Here is a 16,128-nt window from a genome sequence, read left to right on the forward strand (position 1 = left end):
ACCCTGAAAATGAAAACTTTTTTTTTTTTTTTAACCTAAACCAGCAGGGTCTTCTGGTGATACTGCAACAGAGTATCAACAGCCCTGCAAAAGAGGACATCACTGGGCTGCTTGTTCATTTTTATGAATATCAAATCCTCTTCTGAAATGCAATTTGTAATTATTCTGCTGTACCCTTGTTATATATATTTAGACAGCCCATCTTCAAAATTGAGAGCAAGTTTCATCATAAGTTTTGTAAGTTGTACCACAACAATTTTCTGCATAGATATCAAGACCATTTCATCAATCAGAAATGATGCAAGCATAAATCTGCTGTCCAAACAGCACACCCCCACACCAGGATCAAGCCCCTCAGCAGAATCCTGGTACTGTCAGAAATAAAACTAAGAGTTTTAGCTACAATCAACCCAATGTGCGCCTTGTCTCAACAGAACTTGGAACCAGTAGTTCTAGGGAGCAGAAGTCTGGCCTATGAGGATGAATAACCTACACACATGAGATACTAGTATTACACTCAGACACTAAATGTGCAATTGGAATATATAGTCCCAGCATGTGCTACATATAGTTGGCTCAGTCAGGGAAGAGTACACATTTACAATTACAGCATCTCACTAATTCTTTCACTTGCCTCTTGGAAAGACAAAAAAGGATGGAGATGCCAGAAAGACTCTGGGGAGACTCTGAGATAGAGAAGTTTGGTGGCAAAAGAATGATTATTTATCGTCCTGCTGTCTGAAAATCCATAGGAGAGATATCTTACATGATTAATTCTGAGAAAAGATATTAGTTAAAGCACATGCAACGAGGACCAGCACTGCCTTGCCTTCTCTAAGGAGATGCACATCAGCCCACCATGCTTGTTTACAGTGAATAACCCTGGTTAATCTTTCTGACCTCTATTGTTTCTCATATCCAGTTATATCCAGATTACAATTACAATTAATTGTTCAGATTTGTACAAAATTAAAACAGGCTCTTGGCACTGCAGCCATACCTGCCATAAATTGTCATACCAAAACAAAACACTTCACAGAATTTCAAGCTCACACACCTCATCCCCTATGGAGAGAGCGCTTCATTTAATTACCACCTCCAGCAGCTGTGCAAGAGCACGGATGCACCTTGCAGGATGCCCTGAGGATCAGGAGCAAATCAAGGCTGAACTGGATACAGAGCAAGAGCCCCTCAAGGAAAACCACTCTGCCATCCTCCTTGGCAGGTGGGAAATGAAAAATATATCATGGTTGTAAGGCTTAGGCAAAATCAGAGCTGGGAAATGAACTCAGATAGTCTAAGGCTGCTGCCCTAACCTGCCTGCAATGCCAAATCCCAGGCTGGATCCAATTTGCATGCACAGGAGTGGAATAAGCCATCGTGCTAGACCCAACAAAGCAGAACATCTCATCTTTGTTTTACTGCTAAGCAGGTCAGAACAACATGTCTCCCCGCTTTCTCTTGTCTTTTTGGCACTGGACACATGTACTTTTCACTTTTAATTACAAGGCACAGCAAGCATTTGCTTGTTAAATTTCAGGTGCCAGTGGGGATGGAAGCCATCCAAAAAGCATGTGTTTGACCTGGCAAAGAGTGACTGATTGGCAACAGCCACATGCTTGGTTGTAAAACCTTTTCATTGTCACAGCAAGGCAGAGTTTACCCAAGGTTACTCCATCCCATTATACTCTTGTTACAGCTGCACATTCTCCAGCTCCCCACAGATCATCAGAGCAAAGTCTTCTGCCACAGTAATCCCACCTTCCTGAGGCCACTTCAGTGCTGCGTGCTGTTCAGCTATTTTGCCAAAGGCTTTTCCATATCACAGCATGTTCATGCATAGTTCCCCTCTACAAACTGCCAAATGGGTTACAAGCATCACCACTTATGGGTGGTTTGGTATACAGCCAGTTTGACCCGCACTTCTATGACTGGACCTGGACCAGAAGTAGAAGGAACCCTGGCTGGTGACCTTATGCAACACCCAGTGCTTCCACAGGAAAAATACAGCAAATCAGCAGAAGAGAAACATAAAGCTTCTGATCTATATTGTGCTTTGCTCTGGAGTCTAGTATTTCTGCACAGCATAGTTCTGCATGGTGCCTTTTTACTCTTCTTGATTCTACATAGAAAATCTCTAACTGTTGCAACATCTGACACATTGGTTTGTGGTCACCAGCTTTTTCTAGTGGCACAGAACAGCTTTGATCCCAAACTGTGTGCACAGAAAGAGAAAAGCAGCATTCACTGTTATAATTGTATGTTATTTGAGTAAATGCATGGTTGTGCTATTGTCCATAGAACTACAAAGTAATTTTCACCATTATAGTAACTTACCATGTAAGCAGAAACAGTTACAGAAAATAATGTTATCAGTAAGGAGAGGCTGTGTGCACCACAGCTGCTGGAACTGAGAACACCATTTATATAGAAACAGTCCTCTGATTATAGGTCTCACTTGGGAGAACACTTTACATGTGGGAATAAGTTTACTCACAGTAGTTGCCCCATTACAGAAAACAAAGAGATGTGCATGGATAGTTACTCATGGGGGTAAACTTTTGCAGCCCGTATACAGCAGTCTATTTCATTTGAGGACAGTAAAGTGTTTCAGGACTCTTTAGAAAAATAAAAATTGTATTATGTATCTCCCTTGAGGCCATTAAACCTGAATACAATTTTAAATGCATCATTGCTTCTCCTCTGCTTACACACTTTATTTTTCTGCTTTTTAGTCAGATTGCAAAGAGAACATAGACAACAGTCAGCTTTATCAATGTTCACATCCAGATGCTAATGCTCTATCTCAATTTACTTACCTAGCATCTATTACTCATGTCCCTCACTGTCCCTAATGTACCTCTCTTCCTAACATCCCCCATACTGGAGGAAGCCAGAGAGGTAGGAGAAGTTCTATCCATTTTCTGGATGGAAAGCTGAGGCCCCCAAAAATTAAAGGTTAAATTTACAAAACATGATGGCATTGCAGTGCTCTGCACAGTAGCACTCAGCTCTAAGTTATCCGCTGTGGTTGCAGGTTCCACACGCTAACTCGGGTGCCAAAGATCCTAATATATAGGAAAGTTCAGGACCTAGGAACAGGATTCACAACTACCAGCTCACCGGCTTTGACATTTTCCATTACATTTGCAAAATTAGCTCCCGATAATACAGTCCTTGCAGGTTTATGGTAGAAGCCTTGTCTGCAGTTACACACCAAGAAGGTGACTGACTGCCCCAGTAACTGTGAACCACAGCCGCTATGTCCTGTTCCAACATGGTCACTGATATCTCACAGCCTTGGCAACATCGCATAATTTCCTTTCCGTATCCTTCCATGAACATACATAAGCCCTGGTCACCACAGTGTCCTGAAGAACTAGTGTCAAAGGAAAGGGAACTAGAAGAGGGAACAAAGGTTTTGTCTATAGCACAATCCTGACACTTTGGTTTAGGAATCAATTGGCAAAAGTCAGAAAATTGCCGAGCTGATTCCATCTTTCCACCCATTCCCAAGTCCTGCACACTATGTTCATTGCCTCCACTCCCTTGCCACTCAGTCTCTGAACACAGCTCCTTCATAAATTTTGTTGCTTTCTTGCAGTCATTTTTAAGGATCACGTTGGCCTGCTATGGAGTGGCTCCAAGGGAGGCAAAATACATCAGATAAGCTTTTTTGTCAGGAAAAGGACAACCTGATTTGTTGCAACAGATAATTAAAATATTGCGGGGTCCACTGCAAAAGGCAGCACCAATCTTTCCACAGACAGAGACATAAGGACTAGGCTAAGTGTTGATTCCCCAGATTCATAAGAAAACTACAGCCCGAGTTTCCTCTAACTGTATCTGTGCACCACTTAGAAAATCCCTATCATTACTTTCAGAGTCCAGCAACGTCTGCCTGCATACAATGAAAACAGGTATTTTAGGATGGATAGGGTCAAGAGTAATGAACTCTGACTAGTGCAAAAAGAAGCCTCAAGCACTCTGAGATGTGCTGAAATGTTTCTCTAAGATCTAGCCCAGCCAAGCTCCATGTCGAAGAAAAACTGCTCCTCACACAGCCATGCAAGGGCTTCCAGAATTCACAGCGCTGCTTGGGATAAAGCATTTTACACAGAGTTGATCACATCAGAGCTGAAATTAGAGTTACTGCATTTACACTATGAGGCAGAATTGCATATATGGCAGAAACTGAGACAGTGGCCAGTATGTACCCTGCAGACTCTGCTAATCTGTTCTATTAAAAATGAGAATTCACTCAATGAGTAACGTTGAATTTCTCTATTCTTCACTTTGGAAAAGAATGAAGTAAAAGGACATTTTGCCACAGATTAGTGAGTTTGGGTGTTGGGGTTGGTGGGGGGAGGATTTTCCTCAAAGAAAAATAACCATGTCCTGGTGAACCAGCTCTTATCACTAAAGATCAAGGTCAGAGCATTATGCAGTCTTCAGAAGGACCCATCTGCCCCTTTTCCAAGAGTGCTCTCCACCCATTCTATTATTTTTCCTCCTTTTTAATAACAGGACATGCTGACTCGTTATTATTGATTGATTATCCTGCTGTCTGTGAAGCACCATTCCCCTCCTCGTTAATTCAAAACTACCTCATTTTTCATACTTCATAAATTAATATGTTATTGGAGCTGCAGCAATAAAGGAGACGGCCATGTTTTATAGAGAGGTAGGGAGGGTGGAGAAAGGAAATCAGTCTCATAAACCTGCCCTACATCAGGATCTGCAGCTGCGTCCACCCTGCTGACACAAGTGTTAAGTACAGCCCCTTACAAGGTGATGCGTCCTGACAGTCCCTCTTTGTCCCTGTAACAGAGGCAGGGCAATCCGAAAGCTCACACAGGTCCGCTCTGCCCACTTCATAAAAGCAATAGCCACGCTTAGTGACAGAACTGCAGCTCTATTTTGGTGGATATTATAACTTCTGATCTGTCCTTTAACACTTGCTGGCTAAATTAGAGCAAACTACCTCTTTATTAAATACTGACAGCCAACTCTGGGAAGTCCACATCTAAACGTGGATGTGACCTTTCCGGTTTTACCCCATCTCTTCTCTTTACGACCTCGTACCATCTGTAAGGCTCTGTAGGGCTGTCACTCTAGCAATACAAGGCGAAGCAGGCAGAGAGAGCAACAGGAGAGGTGGACCAACTTCTAGGAAGCCAGACAAGGCAGCCCTGGCATAGATGTGCACTAGTATCCTGCCAAGGTGAGTCTTACCTGATAACAGGCCTTTTTCTTCAAAGTCCAATAAAAACAAAGCTGACATATTGGCTTGGGTTTCTCCCTTGCCATCTGACTCTCCAGCGACTCCAGTAGACAATGAAGTGCAGTGATACCCTCCTCAGCCAATCTTAGATCTTTTTTAGGATGATGGGAATTGTATGTTTAAAGTGGTAGATACTTACGTTTACCACCACAAACAGTGCCAAACAAACACTGCTCGCCCACTCGGTTCTTGCACACAAAGCAACCTTAGGGAAGTGTGCATGGTAAATAAGTCAAGTCCAGAGGGTTTGAATTCTGATTTGCCTTACCCTAAAATCTGTGCCTGCTTTCATTCAAGTGGCCAATTTTTTCCCAAAGCTCCAGGCAGTATTTAAGCAGAGATTTCAGGATCACAGTTCCTGTCCTTGGTGGATAAATGACATAGCAGTTGCCTGACTGCTCTTTTCTTATTTTACTTATACATCTTGTGTCTACATGCTTACTTTTATCAACCAGACTTGCAGTACTTGTGAAGACTAAAATGACATTTATTTAACAAAACATTTTTCATAAAGCCAACTTAGCCCTTATTTTATTCCCTATCTTTATTAATTAAATCCTGCATTAGGTTTCCATTCGCTTTCAATACTTACCTCAGCACCAACCAAACGTGTATTAAATTAGTTAAAAAATCTATGAAACATGCAAGTGAAAGCTCTTGGAATGCATAAGTACAAAGACATGAAATGCAGATGCATAAAGGCACACACAGGCAACCCTAATTCTGGAATTTCATAATACAAGAACATTTTTTTCTTCATGAACACTTAAACAATGGCTTTCAATGTAGTACCTTTAAGATAGGTATAAACAGAAACAGATACCCATCTCTCTTCTAACCCTCTCCCCTCCACCCCCATTAAATAATGCCATATGTGAGCATTTTGTTAATTATCTCAATTGTGTTTATTTTTAGAAACAGCTGATGAGCAGTGGGTGAGGTTCACCAGGGTTTGAGGTTTCTTCTTTGTTTTTTTTAATGCATCTGCTTTTTCAGAGAATTAACTGAAAAAGCCCCAAGAATCTCCAGTTTTCATGTTCATGCATACCGAGGGACAGCCTCCCCTGGAGTACAACGATCAGATTGTCACTGCTTAAGGGGAAAATTTCTGCTGAGGATTCCTCATAAGCTTGGGTCCCAATTCTGTGCTGTCTGTGCTGACAAATGGCCACATCCCAGACAACAGATGCTATACAACCTCCATTTATCTCTATGATTTATGTTAAGTCAGAAGTAGTAAAATTAAAATCTGCAAATGAACAGATAGTAGTTTATTCATTAAGTACAGAAGCCTACCGGTCAGGTCAGGTCAGGTCCCAGTGGGGCATCTGACATGCCAAGCCCCACAGTCCCAGGCTACACCAAGGCACAGTAATCTCTCACAGGAGCCCCTTGATTACAAAGATCCACAAGGAGGCACAATCCCCAAATACAGTAATAAAAATAATTATTATTAAAAAAAACAACCACCAAACCTATTTGGGCATACTGAAAAAGACCCTATATTTTAAGAGTATTCTAATAACACTCATATTTTGCCTTTACATCTGAACATCTTCCATTCATTGATCTTGACCTATGTTTAAAACACTAATAAACTAAGTCATCCAGCATCAGGAAACTATATTTCTTACATAGGAAAGGTCAGAGAAACCTACAGAGAAAACGTGATTTTTCTGAATTCAAAAGAGACAATAAAAATCCCTTTAAAAGAAGAAATTCCTAAAGTCCTCTTCTCCAAGTATTATGACACATCTGTAACTCAAGAGATCTCTTTCACACAGTTTCAGGTCATGGTTATGCAAATATTTACAAAAATTCTCTCTTTTCTCAGGTGACAAATTCAAGCTGAATTAATCGGACAAGTAGAGAGAATCTCATGCACAACAGCTCACAACACTGCACCTTGTAGATAAAACACATCATGTCACATATCCTCTGACTCTGCCACGGATATTGTGGGTGACCTTGAGGAAATCATCTTTGCTTCATCAGTAAGTGAAGAAAAATATTACTTCTTCATTCCCACCTTTATTCCCTTATTTAAATTGTCAGTTCTGAAGACTGACAGTGACTGACCCTGAAGTGTATTTACAAGACAGAATACACTGCCATGTTAACCAGACCACAGTCACATTTGTACAACCCACTGGTATAACCAGAGCAGACAAACCTGAGCTCAGCTAATCCAGATGCTGTGGTTTAGAGCTACAGCCTTTCCTGTACAGCAGTAGGCAGGTTCTGCCCACGTAGGCTCTGGACTGAGTGGCACGGGTTTTGGAGTGCTGGGAAGCACAGGAACATCATAGAGAGCTCAACAGGTCCAGAGAAGGAGTGCACGAAGAAATGATTACAACTGCATTTGCAGCTCAGGTAGTTTAGGCCCTGTTTATTGCAGCTGCAAAACCAAGAGCTATTTAGTAACTGTATTTAGTCAGGCTGAAGGAGAAGATCAGGGATAAAAGACAGCAGAAACAACTTGTTCTATCACTCCTGGCCTGTGGCTCTAACTCAGCCCCTTTGCCTTTGTGTTATAAACACATTCTCTGAGATCACACCAGCACGTGCCAGTTTGCAGCACATGCTGTTTGTCACAGCATCAGCATAATAAAGAAAAAGGGTCCAAAGAAACCTTCCATCTGCCAAATGGCTTTAGGATACTCCAGAGCTGAGTTCCTCACCGATAGCTTGGGATGCAATTTTAGGAAAAAGCAGCAGATGACTAATGGGAGCTGTGGCAAAGGACGGTAGCTCAGTTCAGGCTGGGTTAGCAAGCATCAGGTGCATGCTGGAACCTCTGCCTCATCAGCCTACCACACATTTGATGAGTAAGAAGAAAACAAAATGCTGTGGTATTCCCTTTGGGATCAAGTGGACTAAGAAATAAAGGCAAAACCAAAATCAGTTTGGACCACAGCTCTGTCCTGAGGCTCCAATCACAGCTGAGGAGCTCCCTTTGGAGATACTTGAGGCCAGGACCAGGTTTGCTCTCAGTTACTCTCCAAGTGAGCAAGAAGAAATGAAAAGGAAGTCAAAGCGACTTGCGCTCATTTAGGATCTCCAGCTCCTGTAAAAGGAGATGTCACTCCCAATGTGCTAGCTAGTTTCCAGTCGGGTAGATGCATTCCTCTGCAAGTTCAATATTACAGTCACAATTAACTTCTTCCTTCATTAACCTGAACTGCAACGCAGCATTGCTCTCTGCCAGCTCATAAACAGTTGCCACGCTTCATCCCCAAGAAGCTGCACAGAAACAAACAAATCTAATTAGATTTAGCTTTCAGAGCTTCTGACTCTCCAAATACCTCTACACATTTCTCATTCTGATGGGCCAAGTTCAGAGGCATAACTAGGTATGAGAGGTGCCACATGCCTTCGGCTTTTATAGCTTCAGTGATTTGGACTGCCCCTCCATTTTGACTCTGACAACTGGGAAACTAGTCTGCAAAACCATTTTCTCAAAGCTCTTTAACTGAGCACCATAACTTTATTTCTGCTTTATGCTGTTTGCAACTACTGTTCAAATCCCTTCGCTAGAAGGTCTATCTATAAATAAAATATCTAATGCTTCGGTTCTGGTATAAGGGAAAAATGCAGGGAAATCCTTATTTCAATCACAGCACCCAGGTGATATTTCTGTACAGAGAGTAAGCATAAAAGACTACAGACCTTTTAATTCTTCAGGTTATCACCTACAACAACGATGGTAACAGAGCAGGAGAAAAGCTAAAGATGACTGCACCCAATTGAATTGCAAAGCAAATTCATGAAGGAAGGTATTTCTAAGACATCAGAAATGGCACCCTGGATCTTAAATGCAATCAGGACCTCCGGTTTATCCACATCTCTTCTGAGCAATACTATATACAGGCAAGTGCTTTTTGTTTTGATTTTGTCAGAGTTATCATTCTCTTCCTTTTTCCTCCCTTCTTTTTCTTTTAAATGCTTTTTAACTCCATTCTCTCAACCTCCACAGGAATCCCAAGGGTAGACATAAAAGTTTCATACTGAAAACTGGGATTTCAGCTAAACAACACCTTCACCAAGAATATTCACTCTTCACAGAACATTTCATGGAAGAAGTAATACATGAAACCTATGGTTCAACAGCAATTCCTTGAGTTTCAAAATGGCACCTTAGTGCCTGAATAGAGCGGTACTTCAGATATATGGGACTTCCATTCTTATCTTTCTGCACCTTTGGAAGGACTTTGCATCCTTCTGTGAGCCATCAATTCTAAAATGAATCCAGTTATTCACAACCAAGAAGAAAGCAAATGTTCTCAGGATAGGGCATCTTACCCAGAAGACCAACCCATGCTAGAAAATAGGGACTTGCAGTACACTTCAGGTGCAAAAGGTGCCATTTTGGAGTGCAGGCAGTTAGTCAAAGAATCACAGGCTTAATTTTTTTTGTGGAAATTATCCAATTTTCTAACAGAAAGTTTTCAACAACCAAAAAGAAAAAAAAAATTGGGATAGAAAGAAAATGGGAATTTAAAAAGTCAAGAGAAATGTTCTTATTAAAATAGAAGAGACTTTCCCTGAGTCCTTTGGAAGAAATAAACAATTCTAATTCCCAGACTGCTGTGAAAATCTGCCTCTAGTAAAATGTAACTAACACCCAAAATAAAGGACAGCAGGGAACTGAGATCTCTGCCCAGCAGAGAGTAAGCAGCCTTTTATCATATCCCTAAAGACAGACAAGAGGCTATAGGGTAGAAAAGCCAAAGCTACACATTTTGCAAGTCTCAGCTGTTCAGAGCACTCAACCATCTGCCCTTAAATCCCATTCATCTGTAAGGAAAGGGTGCTGCTAAACAAATATGAAAGTTTCTCTTTTCTGAACTTCAGAAAACAGAATTATCAGGCTTGTTGCAACCTATGTGTTAACCAGGCAAAGCAGATGCTTCTCATGGGGTCTCTCAGGCAAATAACCAGGTGGGCAGATGCACTGAAGGGGAAGATGTGCCCTGGAATACAATTTGCCTATTAGAGCATCTTCAGGGTGGTAGAGGTGTCAAAACTGCTGGCACTTGGCTTCTCACCAGGGCTCAAAACAGTAAATCTTCAGAAAGCCATAGCCCCCAGGACTTCAGAGTTGTCTAACTGCTAGGTCTAACGATTACCTGGAATTTTGTAGTATTAATGAGAACTCAATGCAGATTTTCCTGATCCAAATACTAGTCCCTGGTGTGCAAGTGAAAGAAGAAACAGCCCAAGCATCTGCAGGAGAGCAGATACAAGTCTGGCAGTTTCAGCTCCCAGCAGCAGAGGCTGTAAGCACAGCTGCAAAGTGTTGTGAAACCCTGAGCTTGTTAGTTCTTGGGAGAAGGGAATTAGCAGTACAACTGCTCCACGGGAAGATGAAGTAGTCCTGGCTGACAGCAGGAAGCATTTCAGCTTCAGTGCAGCCAGCGGCTATGGATTCACAATGGGCTGCAGCCTGCTTGACGGTTTCCTTATGTCGGCATGCCAGGGTGGTCTCATTTCAAATGATGGGTGCTCTCAGATCCCCAAGCTGGCCCTGATCACTAGCAATGATACTTGAGAGGCAAGAGGAATCATACCTGGGAAGAAGTATTCTCGGGAACTTCCTCTGGTATATGCATGTTGTTATGTTGATTTAATTATAACTGCAAACTTCAAATTACACAATGGCAAAGTGTGTTTTCCAAATACCTTCTTGTGGTTTCTAGGAGATGGACACCCCCGTCTCAGCTCCAAAACCAGCCATCAGCAGGCTGGGTCAGCAGCTGGGGGCAGGAGCTCTGGGACCCAGCCCTGCCTCTGCCCAGCACCACGTGGGGACACAGCCAAAGCCACCTCAGCTCAGTCTTGGCTAAGCAGCTCTGTGCCTTGGTTAACTCTGTGCGTGCGGAGGATTGATATCTCCCAATGGCAACACGTAACACCAAGGAACGCCCGTAGACTAAATCTGGCCTCTAAGTGCCAAACACCAGCACAGCCAAGAGGTGCCCAGGGAGACCTGAGGCTGTCCTGGATTTATCACCATGATAACGATAGAGATTGTGTTTCTTCACCTCCTCCCCTCTCAGCTGCCTCTTTCCTCTTCAGGCACAAAGACATGATCTCCCCATGGTGATTTTGCCCACTGATAAACACTAGTGACGGATGTGTTTCACTGAGGAGCAAAGGGCAGGACTGAAGGACCAGCTGCTTCCAGGCCGCTCCAGCATTTTCCAGTCTGCTGTGTCAGGAAAGACATTTCAATACTCGGCAGGACACCAAATACAGACAGGGGTAATATTCAACACCCTGCTGCGACTCTCCAGTTAGGGGTGGGAGAGATACACAGGAGCACCTTAGAAGGAAGCCTAAAGAGAACATGAAATGAATAAAATTGACTAAATATATAACCCAAACTGAAACAATAGTTTTTAGCTTAAAAGAGGAAAGCCAAAAATACATGAAGCTAACTGGGGACTTGCTTTTGCCATCAGTGTTACATAGCAGATGCTCAGACATTAACTTTGTTGGGACCAGAATAAAACCCAAAGATAATGAAATACTTTGAGGCCTAAAGAGCCATTAGGTCATCAAGTCTGACCTCCATGTGTAGCATGTGTTCCAGAATGTCACGAAACAATTCCTACATTAAGCTCAATTTTTCTTCCAGAAAGGAATCCACTTTATAGGAAAAGGCTGTTGCAATGCCATAATTCAGGAGGGTAAGACATGCATCAGGTGTGGCTTTCTTGGCACCAAGAGAAGGGGAATGGCACAGGCTCCTAGACCATGGGTTGTAGCTATGCCTCACCCAGCTGCTCAGCCTCTGCATTTCAACTCCAGACTCATCTGATCCCCCATATTGCAATAAGCGAAGATGTCGGTATTGAGAAATCAGTGTCCCACCATGACCTGGCAGCAATGAGCAAAGAAATACACCAGAAGCAGCCAAAAAACCTTAAAATATTCCCACCCAAAAAATTCAAAAAATAAATCAGAAACAAAAAGCTTTTCTTTTAAAAGAAGAAAGAAAAAATCCAGCGTTTAAATCCTCTTGCCTCATAATTGAGCCTAGGGTTATGCCACAATTCAGGTAAATTATGTTTATATAACTGGCATTTGGCTGAATGCATAATTCCTATTTAACAGCTGAAGAGAGGCATTTTGGGTCTTCAAAGAAATCTGACAGGTAATTCCCACTGTAGTTCTGCAGGGTAGCTGAGAGGTAATTATCCTTCTCACTAGTAAATCAATTAGGAATGAATGTATGGAAAGCTTTTCTCCTCCTCCGAGTAACTGCTAATCCTCTAAGCACTAATGAGCAGACAGGGCTAGAAACAGTGTGCAAACCCATCAAAAATCGACAGGAGCTGCCAGGCATGCAGGGTCCAATCAGCACCTGGGAGCTAATGCCTCAGGAGAAAATATCTTGCCTGGAAAGGGTCTGCAGAATTCACTGTGTGCACACGGGCCCTGTGCACACGTGTTACTTTTGGTATCTCCCTCCTGTTTATTGCCTCAGAGACCTATTTTTGAAGCTCGTAAGAGATCACTACATTGTGTTCAACTAGCCAGCACTTTTGCTGTTAGAAGTGAAACACAAGGGGTCTGGACTTTCTTTACTGGGGTGCAACTGATTCACCTACTGCTTTGTGATTCAATATTGGTGGTTGTCCTCAGGAGCTCAGCAAAAACATGCTGCTTACTCTGCAGGCCACTGTAAAAATATTCACCCAGAGAGACTTGGAGAAGATTACAACCCAAGTGCGTTTTTTGCAGTGCACAATCTCATGAATCTGTAAGTGGTGGGTGGACAATAAACCTGAAATTGAATTTGACAAATCCCATATGCTCCGATCCAGTGACACCTTCTTCAGGCATTTTTCAAATGCTGCATGTATGTTTGGAATTGCTTTGATGGTCAAAGTCAAGTCAGCTCTGGGTTCAGACAAACCAGCTGTTTAACCATGCAGCGTAACAGTGCCCATGTATTTAGCAGAGGTGGAAAGAATGGAGACAAGTTGTTCCCACAGCAGCCAGCACTGAAGCTGGTTTCCTATGGGTTTTCCTTACAGCTCTTCTCTCCGTTTCAAAACATTTTTCCAGAAGGGAAGAGAAGAGGGAAGACAGACAGACAGAAATCATTTGCTTAAGACATAAGACCAAAATAAATTTTTAAAAATTGTCATGTGAAATAAGAAAACAGCAGGTAAAGATACGTCTGCATGCCACTATATGACGAAATGTAGGTGTTATTAATAAAAAAAAAAAAAAGGAGAGAAAAGAGTGCTAATCTGTAAAGCTCGATAGCTTGAGAAATTGCTAGAAGATAATCATATAACCTAGTACTCCAATTTGTGAGGAAGAATTTACACCAGTGACGTAGGATTTGTAACTGAGCATATTGCCTCTGATTTTGGGTGGGCAGAGTTGCTTTGGAAACAGAATGAAGAAGAATTAACTCTTCAGTGCCCACCATATTGGATATGGGAGTGGTGTGAAGGCCTGGATAGTTCATTATGAAACATCTTCATTCCATTTTGCTCAGAAAAAAAAAAGTCAAAGTAGTTGTCACAATAATTCAGCTTCTGCATCAGAAAAAATATAAGCTGACCCCTGCCCACTGCATTCTTCCTCTCCTCTATATATCCAAACACACACACATTGTTGCCGATAGTAATCAGAGTTGACTGCCTTAAGGTTGCATACACTGAAATAAACATCAATCCTGAAGCCTCTGTAGACTGACCAGTGATGTAAAACACAACAATAACAATAAGAACAGTACCAGTAGCAAAACACTAGTTTGGAAACCTATGGATGGAGACAGGAGATGAGCAGTTTGGAAGTGATTGAGCCCAATGGGCTGCACCCCATCCAAACACAACTCCACTGCCAGCAATTAGCTACATGCTGCAGCCCTCCCACGTTGATTTCTGTGGGTAGCTGAAAGCATCTTTGTCCCACTACCTCCCCTGAATCAACACAGGCAATAATTTTAAACCAAAAAGGCACTGAGTAGTAACTCCTGGGCTGCACTCCGTGAGCCAGCTGCAGCCCTAATTGCATCACGTGGGAAGCATGAGCAGGGGGTTTGAAAGCTATGACCTCATCTTCTCTCCTACACATTCAAATCAAGTCTTAGGTCTCCCACCCACTCTCCCAGGCATATTCTGCTTTCAGCCCCCTTACATGATGTAACCATTGAAAATGTCATTTACATTTTTACCTCTAACTTCTAGCTAGGGAAAGCATAAAGGGGAAAAGAGTCAAATGCAGAAATAAATGCCTTTTACTCAGTATTTCTAATAATAAGGAGACAGAGAAGGCAGGGAGAGGTGTATTAGCCAAAGCCAGTGTAAGCAAGAGTCCCAGAAACATTTGTATGAGTTCAGCTTCTTTAAAGTTGTAACAGTTAGAAGCAAATAAAAGCAACCCTTTTATTTCTCTAACACATGCAGCAGGAAATCAAGCGCTCCATCCCTATCACAAGTAGCATAGGCATAGTTCTACTGCATTCTGTGGAACTGCACTAGTGCAACTTAGATGGCAAATTCAAGCTCTCGTGAATTACCAGTGGATTTCGCTTTAGGATCATAATTCCTCTCAGAATGAACAGAATGCCGTAATTTTGTTTCTATAGCTACCAGCTCGACGGCTCTCTCTTACCTTCCTCTTGTTAGTGGGACTGACATAAAGGTAGCTCAGCACAGTCTTCAGGCCTACTTTGTCATTTAGCTTTTCATAGGTAGTGCCATAATCTGTTGACCTGGAGAAAAGAGGAGAAAAAAAGAGTTTATGTGGTTATTAGAGCTCAGGAGAAGGAAAAGACTGTGTGAACAGATGCTCACAGTTACAGCTTGAGCATTATTACCCTTAAAACTCAAGCTTTCCTGTTTCATTCAGGGTGGACAGCAGAAAAGAGAAGGAAACTTGAGCCCTTTGGGACAGGGTCTGTCTCTGCATCAATTAATCCTAGGCACCTGGGTAGCTGTGGTGCACCCATGAAGATGGACTTTGGAGGCAGGCTCTGCTCTCATGTGCCAGTGTGGGACTGCAAATGACATCTACATGAGAGGACTCTGATCTCAGCAGCACACTTAGCACAAATTCTCTTTTCAGACAAATCCAACAGAAAAATCCAAATTAAACCCATCAACAACAGTTTTATTTAAGTAGGCTGATTTTTTACTTGGAGATGGGGATCCAAATGTGGCTCAGAATTGTAACAGCTGAACTCATGTCTAGATAAAAATGTACCTACACCGGCATCTTGAGTCCTCAGTCACCCCCATCCTACTTTGTGCCAAGCATTTAGTTTTTCTGAGTTACAGAGACAGATTCAGGCCCCTACACTAGCAAATCCCACCCGAAAGAGCAGATGATCTGGGGGTGGCATTACCCATTCGTGACTGGGGAAAAGGGCTGCTTCGTCACAGAGGGTTTTCTGTAGCTTCCTCCTCCTCATCTGTGGGCATGTTTGAAACCTCACTTTGCCCTGCTTGTTTCTCTGCTATTTTGTACTCTGCTTTTCCTAACAAACAAGATTTTTCTTGCCAGAACAAATCAACAGCTTCCTAGTACAGGATCCCACACCTGAAGAGCGGTCAGCACCAGCTTGCTTTAGGAGGGCTGTCACAACCTGCATGAAAATCCTGCCCACCCCATCTAAACAGTGAGGAGAGCCTGGCTCCTGACCCTACACATCTTCCATCATACGGACAGAACAAACACAGTCCTTATCAGGTGGACAAGGAAAGACCCTCACAAAAAGCCTACCTGGACATACCTATGATTTTATTAAGATGAGAATTCATGGCCCCTGCCCTCCTCTCTAAACATGCTTTTAACTAAACAGATGATTAGAGAACAGG

At 42.4% G+C, this 16,128-nt stretch overlaps 1 protein-coding gene across 1 annotated transcript in view; it reads right to left on the reverse strand.

Moving 5' to 3' along the window:
* The window catches only part of SORCS3 (sortilin-related VPS10 domain containing receptor 3), a 311,734-nt gene that overhangs the window by 149,593 nt on the left and 146,013 nt on the right, over positions 1-16,128 (reverse strand). Inside the window, exon 4 of the mRNA XM_010564990.1 lies at positions 14,924-15,023. Within this exon, the coding sequence (XP_010563292.1) occupies positions 14,924-15,023 (100 nt within the window). The remainder of the gene's footprint in view (positions 1-14,923; positions 15,024-16,128) is intronic.

The sequence above is a fragment of the Haliaeetus leucocephalus genome, unplaced genomic scaffold (assembly GCF_000737465.1).
Source record: "Haliaeetus leucocephalus isolate CR32 unplaced genomic scaffold, Haliaeetus_leucocephalus-4.0 Scaffold184, whole genome shotgun sequence".
Lineage (NCBI taxonomy): Eukaryota > Metazoa > Chordata > Aves > Accipitriformes > Accipitridae > Haliaeetus > Haliaeetus leucocephalus.